The sequence below is a fragment of the Oncorhynchus tshawytscha genome, linkage group LG25, assembly GCF_018296145.1.
Source record: "Oncorhynchus tshawytscha isolate Ot180627B linkage group LG25, Otsh_v2.0, whole genome shotgun sequence".
In the NCBI taxonomy this organism is placed as follows: domain Eukaryota; kingdom Metazoa; phylum Chordata; class Actinopteri; order Salmoniformes; family Salmonidae; genus Oncorhynchus; species Oncorhynchus tshawytscha.
This window is the reverse complement of record NC_056453.1, coordinates 32,047,043-32,073,596: the sequence shown is the minus strand read 5'-3', so window position 1 is coordinate 32,073,596 and position 26,554 is coordinate 32,047,043. Positions and strand designations below refer to the sequence as shown.

Below are 26,554 nucleotides of genomic sequence, written 5' to 3'. Positions count from 1 at the left end.
GTGTGGGCTCAATAGCATCTCATTAGTGTGCAAGATCTTGAGAATCAGCTGTCCATGTGATGGAAGAATGCACTGTGCATGCAGAGGGTTGCAATACCATTGAATTGGGGATAGTTTGACCAAAATATCCCACAAGACCTAGAATTGCCTTATGTATCCCGCAAAGGTTCACTGTTATAAGCTAACGTTTTTGGTGAATTTAGGCAAAATTCCCAGGCTTAACTTCCATTGAAAATTTCCAAAGATTTCCTGGGAAAATTTGCAACCCTTTTTCTGACACTCTGAAGCTCTTTCTCCTCACCAGCATCTAACAGCTCACTCTAAGTGGGGATGCTTGTGATTGACCAGCATGTACATGCCATGCAGAGAGTGAGATCCTGCTTGTGATTTGTCAGCGTCCTTTGTATATTTAGAATGAACGAGCGCAGTCTAGTGCATCTCATTGGAGTAGGTACCGTACTAAATTTTTTTGTTAACCTTGTCAAAAAAAGTTAATGACGTTCAATATCGCAAGACAGCCATTATCACAATTTTGATTGGAATTAATTATTTTTAAACCCATATGCTAAGAGCATGCATCTGGACACATCTGACACACACACACTGTTCTGGCACATAGGAAGCCCAATGGCTTGCAGCAGGTGTCGGTCTGGAAGTCCTTGGTTTCTCCCTGGGAACAGAACGAAGTGTGTGTGTAGATGTAGAGAAGGGTCAGTGTGTGTGGAAGGGGGTGTCTCTTGGTGAGGCAAAAGAGAGGCAGATGGGCAGTGGGTCCCTGTGCTCTCCATGTGGCTCTTTGTGTGTGCTCGCGCGCTCCCCCTCTCTCCATGCGTCTCTTTATCTCGCACTGAAAGGCTTTGCCCACTAATTGTCGGATTAGTGAAAGCGATCCACCAATGCCCCACTGCACCCAATCAACTGACACACACACGTACGTGTGGGGGAATGTCTTTTAATCAGTTGATCAATGGAGAGGCACATGGCGTTGCGGTCGACCAGACAGATGGACTGCAGTGCGGATGTTTAGGACCCATTTCCCCTCTATTGTTTTTACCTCTTTCCCGTCCTATTAAAATCCCTTCCTAAAAGGTTTAGAGGGACAAAGCTGTGTTGGCAGGGTCATCTTTGAAGACATGTGCCCCCTCCTGCGTTCTTCATTTCAGTTTTTGTCTTTTTGTTTCTTTAACCAAAGAAGTGTGGAAGTGTTTAGAGAGCTTGGTTGGTTACGCACACACACACACACACACACCCACCCTACTGCAGTCAGTCAGTATGACCTCAATCAGCCTATCTCTGGCACAGACAAAACAAGCTACTGAGTGTTATAATATATATGGCCTAGTAGTCCAATGTTCAGTTGCTTGATGTGTCCAGCGTTTCAACCTTTTGACATCACTACATTGAATGAATTTGAATAACTTTTTGAGTTTACCTAATGGCAGAATTTGGTGATGTTTTTGAGGTGCAGAATTTTAGTCTGGAGACCGTTTCTGCTGTCACCCCATAACATTGTCAGCATCATTGCTTTTTACACACCAGAGGGCAAGTAAGCCAGCCGGTGGCTTTACGTGATCTTTAGGTTAACCTTTTTCAACTTTGACCTGGTGCCGTATGGCTGCACCCCCTCCCAATCCAGCAGATGGACTTCACTAGCCTTTCTTCTGAAATGTGCACTTGTTCACGCCTCGTCATTGATTTAGGAGAGCAATCTGCAGTTAGTTGAGGCCAATTTCACGGTAACGGAATTCCACTGAGACCCTTTCACTTTAACATGTATATCAAACAACATTGATTTCAAAGTTTAACCAACTATAGAACTCTATGCACAAGGACTACTTTTAATTTTCACTGAAAATATTACAAAAAAAACATTCACAGGAAGTACTCTTCAGATACAAAGTTTGGTAACGGAGTAAAAAGTTTTACGTTAATTCTGTTTCCATACTTTTTCAGTAAATGTTTGTTAAGCGCAGCTTAACACTGGTCGGAGTAAGCAGTCTCTGTTTCAACTGTGACTTCATGCTGCAGGTTAGACAGGTTGAGTGGCATTAAAAACCTCTAGATACTACCCATCCCGGGTCCGGGAGCGTTGTCATCAACTGACACAAATTAGCATAACACAACGGACATAAATATTACTAGAAAATATTCCTATTCATTAAATCACAAGTGAAATATATTGAAACACAGCCTTTTGTTAATCACCCTGTCATCTCAGATTTTGAAAATATGCTTTACAGCCAAAGCAAGACATGCATTTGTTTAAGTTTATTGATAGCCTAGCATAGCATTATGCCTAGCTAGCAGCAGGCAGCCTGGTCACAAATCAGAAAAGCAATCAAATGAAATAGTTTACCTTGATGAGCTTCGGATGTTTTCACTCACGGGACTCCCAGTTAGATAGCAAATTATTATTTTTGTAGGCGAAATAGCTCCGTTTGTTCTTCACGTTTGGCTGAGAAATCGACCAGAAATTGCAGTCACGACAACGCCGAAAAATATTCCAAATTAGCTCCATAATATCGACAAACATGGCAAACGTTGTTTATAATCAATCCTCAATGTGTTTTTCAAATATCTATTCGATAATATATCAACCGGGACTGGTGGCTTCTTAGTAGGTGAGAGAGAAACAATGGCCGCATTTGTCCTTTACGCACAAAACACTGAGAGACTTCAGCTGACCACTCACACAATGTTGACGTTCAGGCTAATTTTTCAAAATAAAAGCCTGAGACTATGTATTGTGACACTAGACACATTAGGGAAGCCATAGAAAAAGGAATATCCCTTCCACTGCTCAATAGGGACGCAGAGGTTTCTAAATAAGAGTCACTTCCTGATTGGATTTTTCTCAGGCTTTCGCCTGCAATATCAGTTCTGTTCTAGTCACAGACAATACGTTTTGGAGACTTTAGAGTGTTCTCTATCCTAAGCTGTCAATTATATGCATATTCTAGCATCTTGTCCTGACAAAATAGCCTGTTAACATCCCCAAAGTAATTTTTCCAAAAATGGAAATGGTGCCCCCTAGCTTGAACCATTGCTAAGACGGTAAAATAAGAAAGAGGCTTGCCGTGGCCATGAAGGACCACCAGTGGACTACTGAAGACTGGAAGAAGGTCTTATGGACCAATGAATCTTTGAAGTCTTCGGCTCATCACACAGGGTTTTTGTACGTTGCTGAGTAGGCGACAGGATGGTTCCTCAGTGTGTGTGTGACACCAACTGTCAAACAGAGTAGGAAGTTTGATGGTCTGGGGCTCTTTTGCTGGATCCAGAGTCAGCGACTTGCACAAAGTGAGTGGCACCCTAAACCAAAACGGCTACCACTTCTGCCCAGTTTATCCCAAACTGTGAAAGCAAAGCAACCTAGAAGTGCAAAAGAACTTTCCGAACAATATCTGATTTTCATTTTAGAAAGAAGTGTTGAAGAATGCCACGAGTGTGTTCGGCTGTTATGTCTGCAAAAGGTGGCTACTTTGAGTCAGAAATGTAGATTACATTTTGTTAAAAAGATTCCATAATTCTCCTTTTGTTTATTTGTTCTATGCTTTAATTTCAGAGTACATTAATGCATAACTGTGAATTTCACCATTTCACTTTTTAATTTTTTTTAATAACTTTTGACCGGTAGTGTATACTGAACAAAAACATAAACGCAATATGTAAAGTGTTGGTCCCATGTTTCATGTGCTGAAATAAGACCCCAGAAGTTTTCCATACACACAATACGCTTATTTCTCTATTGTGCAAAAATGTGTTTACATCTGTTAGTGAGCATTTCTCCTTTGCCAAGATAATCCATCCACCTGACAGGTGTGGCATATCAAGAAGCTCATTAAACAGCATGATCATTACACAGGGGAACCTTGTGCTGGGGCCATAAAAAGGCCACTCTAAGATGTGAAGTTTAGTCACACAACACAATGCCACATGTTTCAGGTTCTTCAGGTTTTCTTTCCAGGTTTTTCACAACCGCAGACCACGTGTAGCCACGACATCCCAGGACCTCCATATCCGGGCTTCTTCACCTGCGGGATTGTCTGCGACCAGCCACCCGGACAGCTGAAACTGTGGGTTTGCACAATCAAAGAATTTCTGCACCAACTTTCAGAAACACTCAGGGAAGTTCATCTGCGTGCTCGTTGTCCTCACATGGGTCTTGACCTTATTGCAGTTCTGCGTCGTAACCAACCTCGGTGGGCAAATGGTCACCTTCGATGGCCTCTGGCATGCTGAAGAAGTGCGCTCTTCAAGGATGTATCCTGTTTCCAACTGTACTGGGCAGATGCCAGACCGTGTGAATGGCTTTGTGTTGGCGAGCGCTTTGCTGATGTCCATGTTGTGAACATTGCCCCATGGTAGCGATGGGGTTATAGAATTGTCATGCATAAACTACGGACAACGAACACAATCACATTTTATTGATGGCAATTTGAATGCACAGATACCGTGATGCGATCCTGTAGCCCATTGTCGTGCCTTTCATCTGCTGCCATCACCTCATGTTTCGGCATAATACGCGGCCCCATGTCGTAAGGATCTGTACACAATTCCTGGAAGCTGAAAATGTCCCTGTTTTTCCATGGCCTGCATACTCACCAGACATGCATACTCACCAGATATGCCACGCATTGAGCAAGTTTGGGATGCTCTGGATTGACGTGTACAACAGCATCTTCCAGCTTCTGCCAATATCCAGCAACTTCGCACAGCCATTGAAGTGGAATTTTGTCCCACTACTCTCCACAATTAACAGCCGATCAACTTAATGAGAATGAGATGTCGTGCTGCGTAAGGCTAGTGGTGGTCACCAGATACTGTTTTCTGATGCACGCCCCTAGTTTAAAATTAAAATAAAGTTCTGTGACCTACCGATGCATATCTGTATTCCCAAATCCATAGTTTATGGCCTAATGAAATGTATTTCAATTGACTAACTCAGTAAAATCTTATTGTGCGTTATTTTTTTGTGTGTAGTTTGACTCTTTTTAAAATGTATTTATTTTTTATATATATATATATACTTTTGAGGAATTTATTTTGTAAACTTTTTTTTTTGTTCTGGCAATGACAACAAAGGGCAGACAGTCATCTGAGAGGGATAATGTGAAGACTTGTGGTCATCCAGCAGAGACGTAGACCAGACAAGCGACTGGTCCAACAGAAGTCTTGTCTCTTGGTGCAGCTGGCTTTCCCGTCACAAAGTTGCTTGAGGTCACCAGACCAGGGTAAGTGGCACTGGGGGCTAGTGCAGGCTGTGAGGCAGTTCTGGAAGAGGGGAGCCAACAGGATAAGATGGTGGTTCCGGTGGTGGCGCTCCCCCTGCCCAGGAGCACCTCAGCAATGAGGGCCTGTAAGGTCCCTAGAGGAGCAGGAGGAGTCCTCTTGACCCCGGTGCGGTGTCAACTGAGGACACCAGGACTGGAGACCTCAGGGCCGACATGGCTGAGCCCAACAAGGACCCTGGGACTGGCTACTTAGGTGGCTGGACCCACTGAGCAGCAATGGGCGGCGGCCACTGGAAGGGATGGACCCAGGCGAAGGGACCAGGATCAGGAGGTTGGGCAGCCGAGCTTGACAAAGGTCTCAGCACGACAGACGGTAGATGTTTGACTGCAGGTCTCGACCAAGGTCTCGGGGCTATTGACCGCAGGTACCCAGAGCTCGACGAGGGCCTCCGCAATGCAGATTGTGATGCCGCCCCATCAGCAACAGGAGTTGAGGTTGGCTATATCTCCACAGCAGCGACGGACAGAGATCAATGCACACCTGAGCGGTAGAAAAAAACAGAGCTAGTGAATTGGGGCCTTACTGGGCTGTAGATTGTGAGCTAGGGGAAGTTAGACCTATCTAGAAAAAGAGCTCTGATACTCATACAGGAAACTGTGGGCCTAGCATAGCAGGAAACTGTGAAACCACTAGGTGATAAGGGAACTGAAGGCTAATATGATCTGGGGCTAGTAGAGCAGAGGCTTTAGTGTCTCCTACGACTGAACACCTTGGACAGGCGGGTCCCCCACTGGGATGTCAGGAGGATCCCCCATGGGGACGTCAGGAGGGTCTGGACAGCGGACATGGACCGAGCCACTGCAGCAAAGGGGGCTCCCAGGGCGGTGGCTCCCAGGGAGGAGCTTGGAGATGTCTTTGGACAACAGCAGGCTGGATGTCGAAGGTAGGGTTAGGCAGGTCCCACCAGACCGGGACCGAAGAGGTCTGAGTGGACTTGGCATGCACAGCAGCCACAGGCAGGGCTCCCACATTATGGACCAACTGACATTCGGTGGTGTCGACTGGAGTAGGAATAGGGTGCTCTCTCAGGGTGCCAGCTCCGCTGTCCCTGGAGAAGGCTCAGTAGGAGCACAGTGGTATGGCGCTCATCCAGGATGAGCTCGTTTGTCCCTGAGGAAGGCTGTAGGTTTTACTGATCGCAACCAGGCAGGGAGGTGAGTATTGGTCTTGGGTCCAGAATGGGTCAGCAGAACCTCTTGTCATTGGAGACAGTGATGGCATCACTATGGGAACCAGTTGCGAATGTGAGGCAGGAGCTGGTTGGAACACAGTGGGGTGCTCCCCCAGGGTGAGTTCAAGTAGCTCCTCTGTATCTGGAGTAGACCGTAGGACTGCTGTGGAGACCAGTTAAGACTCTGCAGCAGGAACTGGTTTAAGCACAGTGGTGGGAGTGTATAGCTGAGGCTCCATGGTAGGAGCGGGTGTATTAGGCCCCACTACTAACTCAGCTGGAAGACGATGGGGTGCTCCCTCAGGGTGAGCTCTGGTAGCTCCTCTGGCCCCGGAGAAAGCTGTAGCACCTCTGTGAGGTACTCCACAGCAGAGGTCGGATCTGAGATCGGTGCTAAGGTGGAAGGGCAAAGTGTCTCGAGCATCTTCTGATATCTGGCATTGCTGAGCTGGTCGCGCTGGCATTGCTGAGCTGGTCCGTTCTCCCCCTCTAATACCGCTTGCAGTTGTAAGAAGAAAGAACTGTGGCAGGATTGACTGAGATGGTCAGGTGCTAACTGACAGTGTTCATCAGGTAAGTACTAGCTAAAGTGGACTGTAGGAGCCATCAATCTTTCTGACTACTTCAATTAGCTCATCAATCTCGTCACACTGGCTGTGTAGACGCAGTGTGTCCGCTCTGGTTGTCACTATAGTTCCACACGCCCGGTGATCTCTGGGGCAGGTTCGACGCTGATCCTGATAATATCCGATCTAAGTTTGATGCTAATCTTGGCTATCTCTGGTTGAGGTTAGCCTGTGGTGGGAACTCTGAATTAGCAACCAATGAAAAGGCTGAGGCTCTGTCCTCTATTCTGCTGGTCAGCCTGGTGGCGAGTTGGACCGGTGATGAGTCATTGAGGGGGTAGGTGGCCACTTTGACTGGAGTATGTCACATCTCGTTTTCTCAATAGAACCCTCTAGCTGCTCTCCCTCGTAGGAGTGGATGTGTGCGGTAGTCTGTGCCTCGACTCTTTGCCGTAGTAGTTGTAATCAGTGAGATATTGTGGCGGGTGATCCAGTCGGCGGGTGATCCAAACTTACCACATCTCTGTTAACTGGCATCCTTGGGCTTTAGTACTCACTGTTGTATCCAGCTCGTAAGGACCATGAACAATAAGGGTAGGGTTGTAGAGAATCAAAGGACCATGAATGTAATAAGAAACCTTTACGTGTTTGCTTAATACTGGTAGCAACCACTACAGAATGTCTGGTCAGAACAAGGATGAGGCGTCTGTCCAGCTTGAGGCGGGTTTAATAGATGTCCACATTCACACACATCTGACCACTCATGGTTCAGATAACTGAGAATCCTATCCAGTGATAACTGACATTAATTATGGGTCTAAAAGGAAAGAGGAGAAAGAACTTAGGCAAGAGCACTGCTATAATAGGAATAAAGACTGTACAAGCTAGCGCAGCCAAAGTCCAACAGCGCATGCTATACACTACAGCATAAGGCCTAGTCACATGGCAATAACCTACAAAGTCTAGGGAACTTGTAAACATGCTGAACGTAGGTAAATGAACAGTACAAGAGTGTAGGTACATCTACATAACAAAAAGCGTGAGGAATTTACACGAAGAGAAATAGCCTAGCAGCACCACAAATAACTAATGCTAAAACTGCTAACATCGCTAATAAACATGCTAAATACCAATGCATTCTGAATGAGAACCGCTAGCGGGAGTCTGAGCTAGCTAACAAGCTCAACATAAATGGTCATTATAAACAGCCATAGGCAATAGCTCTTTTTGCCTTGTTGTTTGCAGAGCTACGGCACTTACTTCTAGATGCACGCACAATCAAATTAACGGCAAAGGAAATGTCCACGAGATAAAAGGTAGCAGGAGAGAAAAGGGGGTTTATCAGACTTCTGCCCTGCCTTGCTAGGAGTCCTTCTGAACGTCCCGTAATGGAGGCTGCTGACTGCCTAACATATATTGACTGGTGTGACCTTTACTTATAATCAACTAAATTAGTTAGGACCTTCTGAATGGGGGCAGAGCTGCATGGCAAAAAACACCAGTAGAGCGTGCTAGAACAGCTGACTGAAGCTGTCCGTTCTAACTCCCATAGTAACATAAATTAATGAAAATGCTATTGTTACAAAAAAATGTTTTGTGTTCTACTGTTACCTAAGACCTTCATAAACGCAACCAAATTATACATTTTGTAATGGCATACAGTGCTTTCGGAAACAATTCAGACACCGTTTTTCCAAATGTTGTTATGTTGCTGCCTTAATCTACAATGGATACAATATTTGTATGTTTGGAACCACCAAGACTCCTAGATCTGGCCACCCGGCCAAACTGAACAATCGGGGAGAAGGTCCTTGGTCAGGGAGGTGACCAAGAACACGATCGCTCTGATAGAGCTTGAGAGGATCTGCGGAGAAGAATGGGACAAACTACCCAAATACATGTGCCAAGCTTGTAGCGTTATACCCAAGAAGACTTGAGGCTGTAATTGCTGCCAAAGGTGATACCACAACAGTACAGTGTAATGGGTCTGAATACTTATGTAAAAATAATATTTGAGTTTTATTTTAAATACATTTGCAAACATTTCTAAACCTGTTTTTGCTTTGTCATTATGGGGTATGTGGTGTAAATTCATGAGGGGAGAAAAAGCTATTTAATATATTTTTTAGAATAAGCCTCTAACATAACAAAATGTGGAAAAAGTGAAGGGTCTGAATTTCTGAATGCACTAAATTAAATGTATTAATTACACTTATAATTTTGGAGTCAGAATGACTGCTCATTAGCTTGAAGGGGGGTCCCTCGAGGTTCAGCGGTGCTAGTGTTAGTGAAAAATCAGAGTCTCAGCGTAATACCTTTCTGGCGGAATGCCCTACAGTAAATGTAAACGAACACTGTATAGCCTCAAAACATTGTGAATACTTTCATATCATGGATGGTCAGTCCTTGCATCTATAGTTCTATGAAGTTGACTGGTTCCATTTCTCCAGCACCATCCCACAGCCTTTTACTGAAACCGTGGTAGGGACTTTGCTTTGTTGTTTTAACTGTGGAGTGCCCTTTAACAGCATAGACTTGTAAGTATAGGCTGGAGAGAGTTTATTTTCCCAGCATTGTTACATTTCACCATTTGTTAAATCCATTTAGGAAAGTATCGAAGCAAAAGTGTGAAGAATTGGTATACATCCCTACTATTTCCTCTGCTCGTGCTCAGCCAGAACAGTGATGTTCCTAGTAGTGAAATGTGAACCCTCGTAAACAATTGTCCTGGGTCTGACTGCCTGGCGGCCCTCTTGGGGGGGTTGCAAAGCCCCCAGAAATCTGGTATTGTGCCCTATTACCTAATGTAGCAAATATGGTGCCATTCCATTACCTATGTAGTGCAATAATCATATTTACCTTATATTAGTGAAAGACTGGCTGGGGAGTGGGGGTGTGAACACTGAAAGCCCACCACAGCCCATTATCCTGTGTCTGTCTGGCCCTCTGGTCATACACAGCACTGCTATTGATACAGCAGAACTTCTACTGTTGGAGCCAGTGGCTGCTGCCACCCGGAAGGCTCCAGACCAGATAGGCGTCCTAGTCAAACCACTCATCAGTAAGATGTGCTTTGAACAGACAGTCAGTCACCTCTGCAGTTAAAGGGATAGTTAGACATTATGGCAATAAAAAATCTACTTACCCAGAGTAAGATGAACTCATGGATACCATTTGTAGGTCTCCGTGTGCAGTTTTTTTCCCCCACCTTTTATTTAACCAGGTAAGCAAGTTGAGAACAAGTTTTAATTTACAACTGTGACCTGTCCAAGATAAAGCAAAGCAGTAGTTACACATGGAATAAACAAGTGTACAGTCAACACAATTGAGGAAAAAAAGAGTATATACAGTGTGTGCAAATGGCGTGAGAAGGCAATAAATGGGCCATAGTAGCAAAGTAATTACAATTAAGCAGATTAACACTGGAGTGATAGATGAGCAGATGATGGTGTGTAAGTAGTGATACTGGTGTGGAAAGAACAGCAAAGTAAATAAAAACCAATATGGGGATGAGGTAGGTAGATTGGGTGGGCTATTTATAGATGGACTATGTACAGCTGCAGCGATCAGTTAGTTGCTCAGATAGCTGATGTTTAAAGTTAGTGAGGGAAATCTAAGTCTCCAGCTTCAGCGATTTTGTTTTTTTGCAATTCGTTCAAGTCACTGGAAGGAAAGGCGGCCAAAGGAGGTGTTGGCTTTGGGGATGACCAGTGAGATATACCTGCTGGAGCGCGTGCTACAGGTGGGTGTTACCGTGATCAGTGAGCTGAGATAAGGTGGCGGTTTACCTAGCATAGACCTATGACGAATATTATGTAGCGAGGGCCAGCCGACTAGAGCATACAGGTCGCAGTGGTGGTTGGTATAAGGTGCTTTGGGAACAAAACGGATGGCACTGTGATAGACTACATCCAATTTGCTGAGTAGAGTATTGGAAGCTATTTTGTAGATGACATCGCCGAAGTCGAGGATCGGTAGGATAGTCAGTTTTACGAGGGTAAGTTTGGCGCGGCGTGAGTGGAGGAGGCTTTTTTGTGAAAGCCGATTTTGATTTTGGATTGGAGATGTTTAATATGAGTCTGGAAGGAGAGTTTAGTCTAGCCAGACAACTAGGTATTTGTAGTTGTCCACATATTCGAAGTCAGAACCGTCCAGAATAGTGATGCTAGTCGGGCGGGGGCGGGCAGCAAACGTTTGAAAAGCATGCATTTGGTTTTACTTACATTTAAGAGCAATTAGAGGCCACAGAAGTAGAGTTGTATGGCATTGAAGCTCACCTGGAGGGTAGTAAACAGTGTCCGAAGAAGGGCCAGAAGTATACAGAATGGTGTCGTGTGCGTCCCCAGCAGCAAGAGCGCCATTGATGTATACAGAGAAAAGAGTCGGCCCAAGAATTGAACCCTGTGGCACCCCCATAGACTGCCAAAGGTCTGGACAACAGGCCCTCTGATTTGACACAGCTGGAAGGAAGTTGATGGTAGTTAAATTAACCATTGCTAACTCTTAAAGCGTTAGCATGTTTCAGTTCGGCCAGCGCCTAGCCGAACCAAACAATTGTGTCGCATACTCCCTTGAATGACCTTTGCTTGAGAAATGAGGGTGGAAAAGCGGCAACTGTACTGTTTGTCCATTTTTGAGATGCCGTAGCCAGAATACAATGCCTCGAAATAGTCCAAATTTATCCACTATAACTCAAGAAATCTGTCACAATATATGCACACACTCTACCCAACTGTTTTTGGCATGGAAGCATGCCGATGCCTTTAGGGGATGTGCTTGTCTCCTTTCATGAACGATTCGATACTTCTAGATTAGGGAGGCACCGAAATGACATTTTTGGCTGATACCGATATCTGATATTTTGCTTGCCAAAAAAAAGATACCGATATTATTTAAAAAATGTAGCTGCCTTTTTAAGCATTCTAGTACAGTTAAATAGCGCACGCACACAAATTAACCACAAGAATATTTTGTTGGCATTCACGTATGTCCCCATTACCAGTAAAACATAATCAAAACCTATTTATTTCACTTGCTGTTCTGTTTCGTTGTTAATTTGTTCAGTCTCAACCAGGATTTCATTCATACAGTCAAGCAGCGAAGTTTCAGCTCGGTCTGTCCGTGGGCCTCTTCTCCTCGGTGCCCACTGTCACTGTGTCAGTGTCCAGCTGTATCTGTAACATTTCACATAAGCACGGTTTCTTGTCTGCATCGAAGTAGCGGTCCTTTGTACCTAGCATCGAGCATGGTGGCGACAGATGCTCAGAATGCCACCAAATCACTTATTTCACAGCCTCCAGTAGATTACTTTAACAAGTTAACCTGACGGTCTGTGTTGTTGAGCAGGCGTTTCAATGCCATGAAAGTGTATCACGTCTGCTACAGACGCAGTTGAGCTTATTTCTCGAGTCAGTTGTTTTGAATGGAGCGAGGAGTGTTCATATTTCAAACATGTTCTGAAATGCCATTGAAATGGCAGCAGCAGTATGAGAACCAGCACATTCTTGAGCATGCAATACGGCTTTCCTCAGTACGAAATCCTCGTCAACCCACTGTGCTGTCAGACTCGATGCTCATGGGGCTGACATTGCTGGTCTAAATGTCAGTCGTGAAGCTAACAGGAGTGAGACCCATAGCAAAGTAGCTCATGGATGTGAGTTTCAAACTGACTGTTACTCTGGAAGGAGAACATCTGAAAAATGGCGCCTACTTGGTAATGCGTACCGGTGCTCAACCAGTCCGCGAAAGCCAACATCATCCACGACAGATAACGGTTGATTTGTCAAGGGCAATGAATTCTATTATCTTGGCGTTTTTAATGGGTTTCACCTTTTTGAGTTGTCTTGCTGAAATGTTCTTACTCGTTCAAATGGCTGCTCGATCCACACAGCAGACATTGTGGGCTGGGTTTGGAATGCTGTGTAGCACTGTATTTGTTTTGTGACATTACATCATGTACCTATGTTTATATATGTATGCACGTCAGCTTTGACATCAGTTTTGCACATCGGCGTTAAACTAGACATTGGGCCAATGCCGATGTTGGCATTTTTAGAAAATTTCAGCCGATTCCGATATGTTCACCGATTTTTTTTTATTTTTTATATTGTTCACCCCTAGTCTAGATGCATGGCATATGATACATTTTAGTTTAAAATGTTTTGCTGTGATTTGGTTTAACTAGGAGAACAAATTGATGCAATACAATATTGTTTTTTGCATGAACACAACATTTTAAATATCTGCTGCTGATTGGTGCTCATGAGCTGGACACTGAGCTGGAGCTGTCTGAGATTACTTCTCTAAGTTGAGCCAGTTAATATATTGCAGTTTTGGATTTTACCCCTGTCTCGAAAGCAAATGGTTTAGACTGTTTGGAATTTTATGGAGAGATTATCCCACTCCTACCAATGAATGTGAAATTAATGCTGTCCTTTATGAAATGACCCTGTTCATGTAAAAATTACCAAATACACTGACTGTTTTAAAGCAGAACAAACAAAACTATTTCTTACGGTGACCCTGAACCCTTATCACTAGTTGGATCTGAGTTGTGTCCACTCCGGTAGGCTACTCTGTTTAAACCATTTTATAGAGCACATTTGGTAACAATGACCCAGGAAAATACATTCGTCACTCAACCAATAAAGCCTATTATTTCACATTGCAAAAGCCATTTTACAAGCATCTGAAGGCTGATGGTGCCAGATGTACGAATAGCCTATTAGAATAACAGGGGAAGGCCTACCGCTTGTTGGCGTGACCACCTTTTATCTCCCGCACTTTTTTTCAGATTTTCTTTTCACTCACCACACCCCTCATCTCCACAGGATGTTTTTCATTGCAGATACTAGATTAGTTTCCATAGAATCTACACTAAACAACTCTTTTCCCACAGGCAGGTCAATCCCTCAAAAGATGGTTCGGCGCATCAGAGCTGCGAGGTGGAAGACTTTTGGTACGAGCCCAGCGAGGAAGAGGAAGCTCTGTACGGAACATCACCCCCCTACACCTCCCGGCAGATGAAACGCATGTCGGGGAAACACCAGAAGAACAGCCAGGCCAGGTCGGCTGGACGCTCCCCCGTTGGACACACTCCTAACAAGAGTAAGTTGGGGGGATAAGATGGAGGCAGTGGTCACAGAGTCCGAGTTAGAGGGGACAGGGTTATCGTGTGATAAACATGTTAGGCAAACGCCTTGTTTGCAGATAAACGTGACAGATAAACATTAACCCAATCTACCTGTTAAGGACAATTTATACCCTACGTAGACGGACCCTGCAGAGTGCAGTGTTTTTGTCATAAAAGAAGTGGGTCCTTGTAGTGCGTTTCAACATACTCCTGTGCCACATGAAAATTGTAACTCGCTGTATTATTTATTGAGTAGCTGTGGGGGCATTGTTGTGTAGGCAATGAAGCTTGCTTGGTTCCTTGATCTATAGGCTATGCATCAAAGTAGCCTCTCGCATTGATAAGTAAATATAATCTCAGCTACTATTCAAATAACAATGTAACTTCATTAGAATAACTAGTGATTCCAGGCTATTTGTAAAAACCACTGCGAGATGTGCTTCGTCTCTGCGACCAAAACATTACATTCTACTTTTAGCTGACATGGTAACTAATACATTCAAGCAGCATATTAAACTGGGATAATGTTGTAGATTACACTGGCAAGTAAAGACTATATTTACCAAGGCATGTTATTTACAGTTGAAGTCGGTAGTTTACATACACCTTAACCAAATACATTTACCTCAGTTTTTCACAATTCCTGACATTTAATCCTAGTAAAAATGCCCCGTCTTAGGTCAGTTAGGATCACCACTTTATTTTAAGAATTTGACATTTCAGAATAATAGTAGTGATTGATTTCAGCAATTATTTCTTTCATCACATTCCCAGTGGGTCAGAAGTTTACATACACTCAATTAGTATTTGGTAGCGTTGCCTTTAAATTGTTTAACTTGCGTCAAATGTTTTGGGTTACTTTCCACAAGCTTCCCACAATAAGTTGGGTGAATTTTGGCCCATTCCTCCTGACCGAGCTGGTGTAACTGAGTCAGGTTGATAGGCCTCCTTGGTCTCACATGCTTTTTCAGTTCTGCCTACAAATTTTCTATAGGTTTGAGGTCAGGGCTTTGATGGCCACTCGAATACCTTGACTTTGTTGTTCTTAATCGATTTGGCCACAACTTTGACAGTATGCTTGGGGTCATTGTCCATTTGGAAGACCCATTTGCGACCAAGCTTTAACTTCCTGACTGATGTCTTGATGTTGCTTCAATATATCCACATACTTTTCCTGCCTCGTGATGCCATCTATTTTGTGAAGTGCACCAATCCCTCCTGCAGCAAAGCACCCCCACAACATGATGCTGCCACCCCCATGCTTCACGGTTGGGATGGTGTTCTTCGGGCTGCAAGCCTCCCCTTTCTCCTCCAAACATAACGATGGTCATTATGGCCAAACAGTTCTATTTTTGTTTCATCAGACCAGAGGACATTTCTCCAAAAAGTACGATCTTTGTCCCCATGTGCAGTTGCAACCCGAAGTCTGGATTCTTTTTTTCTTTATGGTGGTTTTGGAGCAGTGTCTTCTTCCTTACTTCGCAGCTTTTCAGGTTATGTTGATATAGGACTTGTTTTACTGTGGATATAGATACTTTTGTACCCATTTCCTCCAGCATCTTTATAAGGTCCTTTGCTGCTGTTCTGGGATTGATTTGCACTTTTCACACAAGTACGTTCATCTCCAGGAGACAGAACTCGTTTCCTTCCTGGGCGGTTTGAAGGTTGTGGTCCCATGGTGATTATACTTGTGTACTATTGTTTGTACAGCTGAACGTGGTACCTTCAGGCGTTTGGAAATTGCTCCCAAGGATGAACCAGGCTTCTGGAGGTCTACAATATTTTTTCTGAAGTCTTGGCTGATTTCTTTTGATTTTCCCATGTCAAGCAAAGAGTCACTGAGTTTGAAGGTAGGCCTTGAAATACATCCACAGGTACACCTCCAATTGACTCAAATTATGACAATTAGCCTATCAGAAGCTTCTAAAGCCATGACATCATCTGAAATTTTACAAGCTGTTTAAAGGCAGTCAATTTAGTGTATGTAAACTTCTGACACACTGGAATTGTGATACTGTGAAATAATCTGTCTAAACATTTGTTGGAAAAATGTGTCATCCACTAAGTAATGTCCTAACCGACTTGCCAAAACTATAGTTTGTTAACAAGAAATTTGTGGAGTGGTTGAAACAAGTTTTAATGACTCCAACCTAAGTATATGTGAACTTCTGACTTCAACTGTAATTATATATCTGCTTATTTCACATGGGGAGATGTGGGAAGCTATTTTTAGTCCAATAGCTAGCTAGCAAGCCAACTGGCAGGCACAGAACGAGGTAATGTAAAACAAACCTTAACTTTCATTACATGTAGCTATTATTCAAATATGCAATTGGTTTTCATTGAAATTAGCTAACAGTGGTGATGTTTTAAATGTGATTCTTCTTTGCTTTACCAAATGGAAGACAAGAAGGAAATCACTGCATCGGCCCCTTGTGTATGTTGCTATTTGAGGGTCTAGAAACACATGGACCGGTGAGGGTATCATGTTACAAAATGTGCGCGTTGCTCAAAAAAATCTCGCTCAACCCTAAAGCATGCACAAAGATATAAATACGTTAATGTAACTGTAAAGAATATTTGGTGTGTAATGAGGAGCAACCAGATGCTGCACTTGATACATTTATGAAATTGCTTATTCCACTTACTAATAAGAAAATGACCGTATAAACGGTTATATAAACATTATATAAAGAATGCTAGTAAAAAGCTTAAATGAAAATTTGAGCAAAAAGGCAAAGTCAGTTCCATTATTCATTGAATCAGATGGCTCATTCATCACAAAACCCACTGATATTGCCAACTACTTAATTTACATTTTTTATTATTTATTTTTTTACACTGACAGTACACATTGAAGTATATCTGACCAAATTATGAAAGACATCCACTAATTTTGTAGAGGTGTTTTTTAAAATATTTTTTATTATCTACAATGACAAGTCACCGGGGTCTGACCACTTGGATGGAAAATGACCGAGGATAATAGCGGACAATATTGCCACTCCTATTTGCCTTACCTTCAGTCTAAGCCTACTAGGTGTGTGCCCTCAGGCCTGGAGGGAAGCAAAAGTCATTCCCCTACCTAAGAATAGTCAAGCCCCCTTTACTGGCTCAAATAGCCAACAAATCAGCCTGCTACCAACCCTTTTAGTAAACTTTTGAGGAAAATGTGTGGGTTGACCAGATACATTTGCTATTTTACTGTATACAAATTGACAAGACTTTCAGCATGCTTCTAGGGAAGGACATTCATCAAGCTCAGCACTTACACAAATGACTGATTGGCTGTGAGAAATTGATGATAAAAAGATTGTAGGAGCTGTTTTGTTAGACTTCAGTGTGGCTTTTGACATCAATCAGTCTGCTGCTGGAAAAATACATGTGGACAAATAAATAATGGAAGCATCCAATTAGAATCAGGAATTCCCCAGGGCAGCTGTCTAGGCCCTTTTTTAAAAACATATATTTTTTAAAATAATATTTGCTAATGACACGCCAATGGCCTTGAATAAAGCCAGTGTGTATGCTTAGGACTCAATACACGTGTTTTCTTTAGGACACAATACACGTCAGCTAGTAAAATCACCGGAAAGTTAACAAAGAGCTGCTGTTTCAGAATGGGTGGCAAGATAGAGGTTAGTGCTAAATATTTCTAACTAAAAGCATTGGGCGGAAGGTAGCTTAGTGGTTAGTGCTGGGCCAGTAACCGGACGGTTGCTGGATTGAATCCCCGAGCTGACAATCTGTCGTTCTGCCCCTCAGCAAGGCAGTTAACCCACTGTTCCCCGAGTGCACAGGACGTGAATGTCGATTATGGCAGCTCCCCGCACCTCTCTGATTCAGAGGGGTTGGGTTAAATGCGGAAGACATTTCAGTTGAATACATTCAGTTGGACAACTGACTAGGTATCGCCCTTTCCCCATTGTATTTGGGACAAATCATTCACCAACTCTTGTAATAAATAATACTGAAATTGAGCAAGTTGTTGACTAAACTGCTTGGAGCAACTCTGGATTGTAAACTGTCATGGTCAAAACGCATTGATATAACAGTAGCTAAGATGAGAAGTCTGTCAATAATAAAGCTCTGCCCTGACTTTTTAACAACTACCAAAAAGCAGGGATGTGAACGAGTCACCTTTCGCCGTTTTGAATCCAAAATAGGTGACCTACGTGATTCGTGTATATCCGATGAGAAGTTTGAGGGGGCGGGTGCGCTTGGATCACTACTGGCTGTAAGCAAACGAGTGACGTGTGTTTGGAGCAATACTGGCTGTATCCAAGGCACAGCCAATCGTTCACATAACAGAATGCAGCACGCGTCTGAAGAGAGAAGAGACAACCAATTTGCTAGTTACAGCATCAGGGGGCGCTCTGGGAAGACAGTGGGAGAGTGGAAAGGCAGTTTGCCAGTTACAGCAGCGCATCTCCTGAACGATAACGAAGAGGTAGGTGAGAAGTCTGAGCATGGAGACAGGGTGAGAAGGTTATGAAGCGTACTTCATGAGCTGTAACTGAAAAACAAAGTGTGGTGGAACAAGTATTGTTATCATTAAGTATCTTGCTAACTGGATCGAATTCTCAGTTAGCAAGCCAGAGAAAAGTTGAGCAACATTAGCCAACTTAATTGATCAAATAATTGAGTTTATGGTGTGAAAATTTGCTGGCTAATTAAATCAGACAGCTAACGTTTACAACATTAGATGAGCTAACATTAGTAACCTAACCAATTCTCTATAGTATTAACTGGTATACAACTCCTTGCCATTCCTCAAGTTATGTGTTAAATGTACATGGAGAGCTAATGTAAATCTCATGGCTCAAAGTGGAGGAGAGTGACTTCATCACTACTTGTTTTTGTGAAAAGTGTTGCCATGCTGAATGCGCAGAGGTGTCTGTTTTTTAAACAAGTAGCACACAACTCGGACACCCATGCATACCCCATAAGACATGCCATCAGGGGTCTCTTCACAATCCCCAAGTCAAGAACGGACTTTGGGAAGCGCACAGTAATATGTAGAACCATGGCTACATGGAACTAACTCTATTCCTTGGCAGCAGCTAATGGGGATCCTTAATACATACAAATACAAACTAACATAGTGGCTGGTGTTTTGGAATGAGCAAGTAGCAGTGAGTAAAGTAACCACAGCATGTATATTTTCTTGGGGGGTAAAGGTTCTGTTATTGTATTGGTTTGAAATAAGTATAGATTTTTCCTCTTTCTGTATCTCAGTAGACAATCAGCCAACCCCCTCCAGTCCATCCCAGCCCCAGAGAGAGAGTGAGCCTAACCCCTACAGGCCTAGAGAGGGGGCTGAGCGAGACCGAGAGAAGGACCCCCCAGAGGCTGAGCAACATAACTACAAGTTGGGTAAGAAACAGACTGACCCTTCTGAGGGGATCCAAATAAACGTAAACAAAGCAACCGAGGAGCACCAACACAACTATAAGCAGGGTAAAAGACAACGCGCCACCCTGCGTTCCAGCGAGAGAGACCACAAGAAGACCTTTGAAGGTTCCTTCATGCTGGACCCGCTCTCCAAGACCTCCAGCCCCTTTGGTGGAGGCTCAGCCCTGAACATGGACCCCAGGAAACCCTACCTATCGCTGGGGTGCGGCAGCGGCAAGCTCCCTGTCACTATCCCCCACCCCATGGCCCACCGCACCCACCGCCAGACCTCAAGGACAGACTGCCCTGCAGATAGACTCAAGTTCTTTGAGACGCTGAGGTTGTTATTGAAGCTGACTTCCATGTCGTCCAAGAAGAAGGAGAAGGAGCAACGAGGTCTGGAGAACTCAGCCTTCATGGGCCAGAACAACGAGGTAGCTATGGATTGACTTATGAATTGATTATTAATGCGATCTTCTGGTGATGTATATCGTGTATTGTACTTTTATGTGTCCTGACTCTCCCTCTCATCCCTTCCTCCATCTCTCCAGGTGGTGTGGCTGGAGCTCCAGGCGTGGCACGCGAGACGCTCCGTCAACGACCAGGATCTGTTCCTGTTCACGGCTCGACAAGCAATCCCAGACATCATCAACAAGGTGCTCCACTTTAAGGTCAATTACCACAGCCTGAGCCCCAGCACCGTGGGCCTGGGACAACTGACCCTGGGGGTGTGTGTAGGACGACCAGGTATGGTTGGATCAGGGGCATCTCCTGGCCAGGGAGCCCAGAGGACACTAGTGTTAACAGAGCCTTGCTGTGGAGGCCCAGACCAGGGTCCCAAACAGAGGTCTCCAACCCAGGCCTCAGAGACTGTTTCTGGGGAGGAGAGGGATTTTAACCAGCCTGCTGCTGTTGGAGCCCCAGAGACGAACCAAAATCACGTTGCTTCAGTTGACCCATGGGGCTTCAGCGCCTGCCCCTCCTCGGCAGTAGACGCAGCGGCGCCCCTGGGCTCCGGGGCGGGGTGCAGGGAACACCTCCAGCGCCAGCGGCTGGCCTTCGAGCAGGTTAAACGGGTGATGGAGCTGCTGGAGTCGGTAGAGGCTTTGTACCCGTCCCTGCAGACCCTCCAGAAGGACTATGAGAAGTACGCAGCCAGGGACTTCCAGGGCAGGGTGCAGGCACTCTGTCTCTGGCTCAACATCACACAGGTAGGGACCGGATTGATTGACTGAGGTTTTACACGCGTTCACAATAGCGGTAAAGTGACAGAATGCATAGAAAAGGGCAGTAAGCACTCACAGGAAGCTTTATAAATATAGCACTTTGGGGTCAGCAAAAAAGCTGACATTACCTTTTTTTGTGACAACTGCTGATGTAAAAAGAGCTTAAGTACATTCAAAGAAATAACTAAAAATGTAGTAACTTAAATAATTAATGTTGCACATTTTGGGGAATATTCAGAGGTGGGAACTTTTTCAATTTCCTGGAAAGTTTCCAACCCTTTGCAACCCTAGTAGAGAGCCAATACATGGAGAAATGATGTCCTCTCACTAGAAAAACAATGAACTATTTTCTGTGTTCCTGGCTTGCTTAGTTGGTAGTACACTGCGTTTGCAACACTAGGATCCTGCTGGGCCAACCAATACGAAAATGTAAGTCGCTTTGTATGAAAGCATCTACAAAATGGCATATATTTATTATATTTTCACTTAGGATCTGAACCAGAAACTTCGTGTTATGGCGACTGTCCTCGGCCTCGGGGACCTTTCCCGTATCGGCTGGCCCGTCTTCGAGATCCCCTCGCCACGCTGTTCCCGTGGCAACGACGAGGAAGACGAGGATGAAGAAGACGAGGAGAATGACTCCACGGCAACCTTCACTGCCGGTGACAGCGACGGAGAGGACAGGGACCTAGTGGGGGAGGAGGGGGAAACTGGTGAGCCCAGAGGGGGTGAAACGACAACTGAGCCGGGAGAAGATGAACTCTCCCCGTGTTTGACTCCTAAATTTGCCCAGTTACTACTATCTGAGGATGGGACAGGGACTATGGAGGTGGTATCGGGGGGCACAGTAACAGGAGGGATGAACTGCCCTACAGCCATCTTCAGACCATTTGTAGATAAGGCCTTGAAACAGATGGGGCTGAGGAAACTGATCCTGAGACTACACAAGCTGATGGACCCCTCCCTCCAGAGGTCCCGGGCAGCCCTGCTCAGCCACACGCCTGCACAGGAGGTAAGAGAGTGCTGTCATATGGTTTTATATAAGAGAAGGTTACATATGAACATCCAATATCTTTGAGCAGGTGATGTATTTCAATTGACAAAAAGTAAATTAGAGGGAGAGACTCTGCACATTGTCATTGTGCCTATGTCCGTATTTCTCAAACTGTCCTGTTGAACCCAATGGGTGCACGTTTTGCCCCACTGCACAGCTGACTCAAATAACAGACTTTCAAAAAATCTGCAAAAATCTTTAATCTGCATTTTATATTGAGTCGTGTTTTTTTCCTTCAATAGAACGATCAGGGATCTGCAATTGTAGTTTTCTTTCACAGAAAATACCTTGGTGCGTCACATTCAGCAGAAAACATCTGATGACAACAGAAATGCAACGCTATTCGGCTAGCAACCACAAGTAAATGAGCTTAGAATGAAAAAGCGAGGTATTTTTTGCAGAAATGGCGATCCTATGTCTGTTTATCATAGAAAGAATGTAGCCAGCTACATTTCCTGATGTTTTGCTTGAAGTTAATATTTTATTTTACCAGAGAACTAGGCTGGCCACACTGAGAAGTACAGGAGAAACGTAGCTACACATCAGTCAGAGCTCTGTCTGCTGATAGAATGCCTGTTCATGAATTCTCATCTGAGTGGAGAAGTGCAACTGAAGCACAGAATTAGTCTGATGCTGAGCAGAAATTACAATGAGAAGCATTTTAAATCTGCGTTTACAAAACGCAGCAAGATATTTCTTGTGTTGTCTTTTTTTGTTGTGAAAAATGCAGAATTACTTTTTGACATGACAAACACTGTCCTATGTGGTAAATTGTTGACATGACAACTTCCACTATGTTTTGAGATCGAAGAAGACCTGAGTGGTCGAAAGGTTGTCATAAATTCACAGAGCTTAGATTGCTGTGTGTCTAGTCTCTCTCATTTGTCCAATATGGCAGGGGTTTTCAAACCACTCCGCTGAGTCCACAGCCATTCCATGTATTTGATCTATTCCAGAGCTAGCGCACTTGAATCAACTTAACAAATCATCAAGCCCTTGATAAGGTGAATCATGTTAGCTAGTTAAAGGATACAACAATATTGTGATATGTCTGGGGGTCCCCTTGCAGAGGTTTGAAAACCCCTTTCACATTCATGCCCAACCAAACCATACAGTGCAGGCTCAGATTTTGTTTTCACTGTCTTTTCCATCCCGGTTCCAGCAACTATGGTGGATGCATAACTAGTCCACCTTGTTCAGCTTAGCTTGCCCTGGCTCTGTTTTTGGATATTGTGTTCGCAGAGCTGCACTGTGGCTATTGTGAGGTTGCGAAATGAGAGGGAAGTGCTTGTACTTGATACATGTTATGCACCTTGAAAATAACCATGGTTAATTGGATTGTACAGGCCTATATGCATTTTAGTCATGAATCCCTGGTGGATTTTTAATTGGTCTTAATGGAGCTTGTTCATTTTTGCTTTCTGTCGAGTTGAAAGCTAGACACGTTTTGGCAAAGCAAATATGAATGCAAATCATTATTTTTTTTCTTCACAAATGAACCTCATTCACATATAATTAGTTAAATTGATTTTCAACTAAGCAGCCACTGTACTGCAGGGTGCTTTGCAGATAATGTGCCATTTCAGAGCCCAACTGACTAGTCCGTGTGTTAGACTATCTCAGTGCTCTCTCAGCTGTGGTCATGTGTAGAGATCCAGTGTGCACACACAACCACCCATATACATACAGGATGGCTGAGTCACCATCCCTGGGGCCCCTCTTCCCCTCGCTGAGGTTGTCATTTCTGTGAAACCAACATCAGTGTGCTGGCTGAAAAAAAATGTTCACCGCATACTCAACTTGTAAACAGAAAGATATTTAGCTAGGAATCTACACTGCTCTTTTCAGGAATATTTTGACTTTTTACCTCACAGATGACCAGTTGAATTGACCAGTTAACCAGTTTAATACTGAAGCAGAGGTTTTGAAAACTCTGAATTACACTATCCTCACCTTGCTCAGCCCTCTGTAGTTTGCCGACATGCTAACCTGTGTGTATTCTGTGTGTTAGTTTTTTTGTGTTGTATTTTTGTCTTCCCAGCTGGTTCACTGACTTCCCAGACCACATGCTGTTCAGTGACTACCTACCGGAGCTGTCCCTCACGCTTTAATTTAGACATGCTAACATGTCTGTTTCTCTAGTTCACGGACTTCCCAGAACCCATGCTGTACAGTGACTACCTACTGGAGCTGTCCCTCACGCTTTAGTTTAGACATGCTAACATGTCTGTTTCTCTAGTTCACGGACTTCCCAGACCCCATGCTGTACAGTGACTACCTACCGGAGCTGTCCCGCCACCTGTCCTCCTGCAGCACTCCCGGGGGCCCGGAGCTGGGGGCGGACCAAGTTTCCTGGGAGGAGCTGTTGGACATGGACCTGCCCTCATTCCGACCTGCCTTCCTGGTCCTGTGCCGCGTCCTGCTGAACGTGATACACGAGTGCCTTAAGCTGAGACTGGAACAGAGGCCTGCAGGGGAGCCATCACTGCTCAGCATCAAACAGGTGCTGAGCAGTGTTTCTTTCTCTGTTTCTCCCACTCTGCCTTGCTCATTCTGAATAGGAGAGGTGAATAGTGATGATCATCTCTATTGCCTGATTCACACTGTAGGGCTGACCTGAACCGCACTGCGCTGGCCCAGATATGTTCTTTTCACATTGTCCTTTAAAGCACAGTTCCAGCATCTGTGGTGGCTGCATAACCAGTCCAGCCTAGTACAGCTCGGTTTGGCTCAGTAAGGTAGGCTACATGTCAGTTGATGCCCATGCTAACCTCTGTCTCCATCTGTCCTGTAGTTGGTGCGTGAATGTAAGGAGGTGTTGAAAGGTGGTCTCCTGATGAAGCAGTATTACCAGTACATGCTGAGGGGGGTGGTAACAGACCCCCAGGGACTCCAGACCAATGCCAACATAGACGAATTCGAGGAGGACCTCCACAAAATGCTGGTGGTAAGACAGACTTACTGAGTCAGGATTAGGGTTGCAAAATTCCTCTTTCCACAAAAATAAGTGAGTCATACATGCTTATGAAAGGTCTCAAATGCATTATCACTGCTACATACATAGACAAGTTTGAAGAGGACCTCCCCAGATGCTGGTGGTAAAACAAACTAGGGAGTACTAATCTGTAGTAGATGTGTTGGAAAACTACCCTAAACCACTGAAATGTTTTGATTTAAGTGTGTCCATCGCGCAAAGACTATTTTCTGCAACTTAGCTTCTTTGTCGGGTGTAGATTACCCCAGAGGTTACCGAGGTCACTTGTCTGTCGGGTGTAGATTTACCCAGAGGTTACTAAAGTCTCAGAGCACAACTTTTACATCATCCTTTCACCAGGGTGAAGTTAGAGGCTGCGTCCTACTCAACCTGAGTGTGTGGGTTAAGACTAGAGGCGTACTGTAGGGAAGTGGCTTGTGTCTCTCTGGGTGCCTGGCCAGGACCCAGGCTTGGGGTTATACTAGCACCTGGTAAATCTGCTTGAGAAGAGTGTGCGCTTATCTCTGGGGTGAGAGCGCTTTAACCAGCAACCACCAAGCTGAATCAGCACATGGCAGCCAGGGGTGTGGTAGGAATTGGCATCAGTCAATCACTGAATACTTCTCAGGAGTTTAGGCTGCAGCGTTTCCTTTCCTCGCGGTCTGTCTCCTTGGACAGACGGCGGGTAGTGGGTGATAAAAGCCGAAGAAAACACAATGTTCCTGAATTCTAAAAAGGGTCACCACCACAGTACTGTCAGGGTCAAAGTCTAGTCTACTACCTTCTGCCACCACTCAGCTGCTGCAGCTTTACTTTAGGAATATCACAACCCTGCCCTGCAGTGAGGCTAATACAATAAGAATGACAGCAATGAGGATGAAGGTATTCCCCAGTATCTCTGCCATCTGCTGACAAATAGGAAGCAATACCACACAATGCCATAGGAAGGATGGTATATATTATAGGAGGAATTTGTGTTAGGATAATGGTGGTGATATCACAGACAGGTGACAATCATACTGTGGAAAAACCATGCAAAGCAATTGTCAGGACATACATTTAGGAACTTGATTTGCTTATCAAATGACTTGGCACGGTCTCAAACTGGAGAGGAAACTACCTGCTGCATGCAGCCATGCAATGAATAACATTGTACACCTGTAAGTAGGCAACATATCCACTTACCTGCTGGTTGATCACTGTACATTCATCCCTTTGTCTACAGGTGTACTTTGACTACATACGCACCAGGTTTCTGTTAGGAAAATGTGGAGCTGGACATTTGACAAGCAGCATTTTAATTTACCGGACATTTGACCAGCAGCATTTTAATTTACCGGACGTTTGACAAGCAGCATTTTAATTTACCGGACGTTTGACCAGCAGCATTTTAATTTACCTACTGGACAGTGAAAGAAAGTTGATTTGAAAACAAAGAGCATGAGAGAGAGGCTACTGGTTTCAATGGCATATGTAAGTCTTTAGTTGTATTTTGGTTAGGCAACTTTGAAGAAAAGTGAAACATGCCTCATAATAGGAAGTTAAAAGTTTGGATTGCAAACAAACTGAAGCTTGCCTTCCGTTGCCTACGCACTTGAATGGTTAATGGGAAGTGTGCTTCAATTACCAGTTGAGAAAGAAAAATAGTAGCTCTTTAATCGTGGACATCCTCAAAAAATTAACAGGTGCTTGCATTTAAAATGGTTGCGTAATGATTGGGCTTATAAAAGCATGATTCACGT

The 26,554-nt window shown here is 44.2% G+C and overlaps 1 protein-coding gene across 3 annotated transcripts in view; it reads left to right on the top strand.

Moving 5' to 3' along the window:
- The window catches only part of LOC112224608 (mitogen-activated protein kinase kinase kinase 4-like), an 82,819-nt gene that overhangs the window by 20,553 nt on the left and 35,712 nt on the right, over positions 1-26,554 (top strand). For all 3 annotated transcript variants that reach the window (XM_042306244.1, XM_042306243.1, XM_042306245.1), the window contains exons 2-7: positions 13,931-14,139; positions 19,403-19,992; positions 20,110-20,769; positions 21,275-21,796; positions 24,078-24,341; positions 24,633-24,785. In XM_042306244.1, the coding sequence (XP_042162178.1) occupies positions 13,931-14,139; positions 19,403-19,992; positions 20,110-20,769; positions 21,275-21,796; positions 24,078-24,341; positions 24,633-24,785 (2,398 nt within the window). The remainder of the gene's footprint in view (positions 1-13,930; positions 14,140-19,402; positions 19,993-20,109; positions 20,770-21,274; positions 21,797-24,077; positions 24,342-24,632; positions 24,786-26,554) is intronic.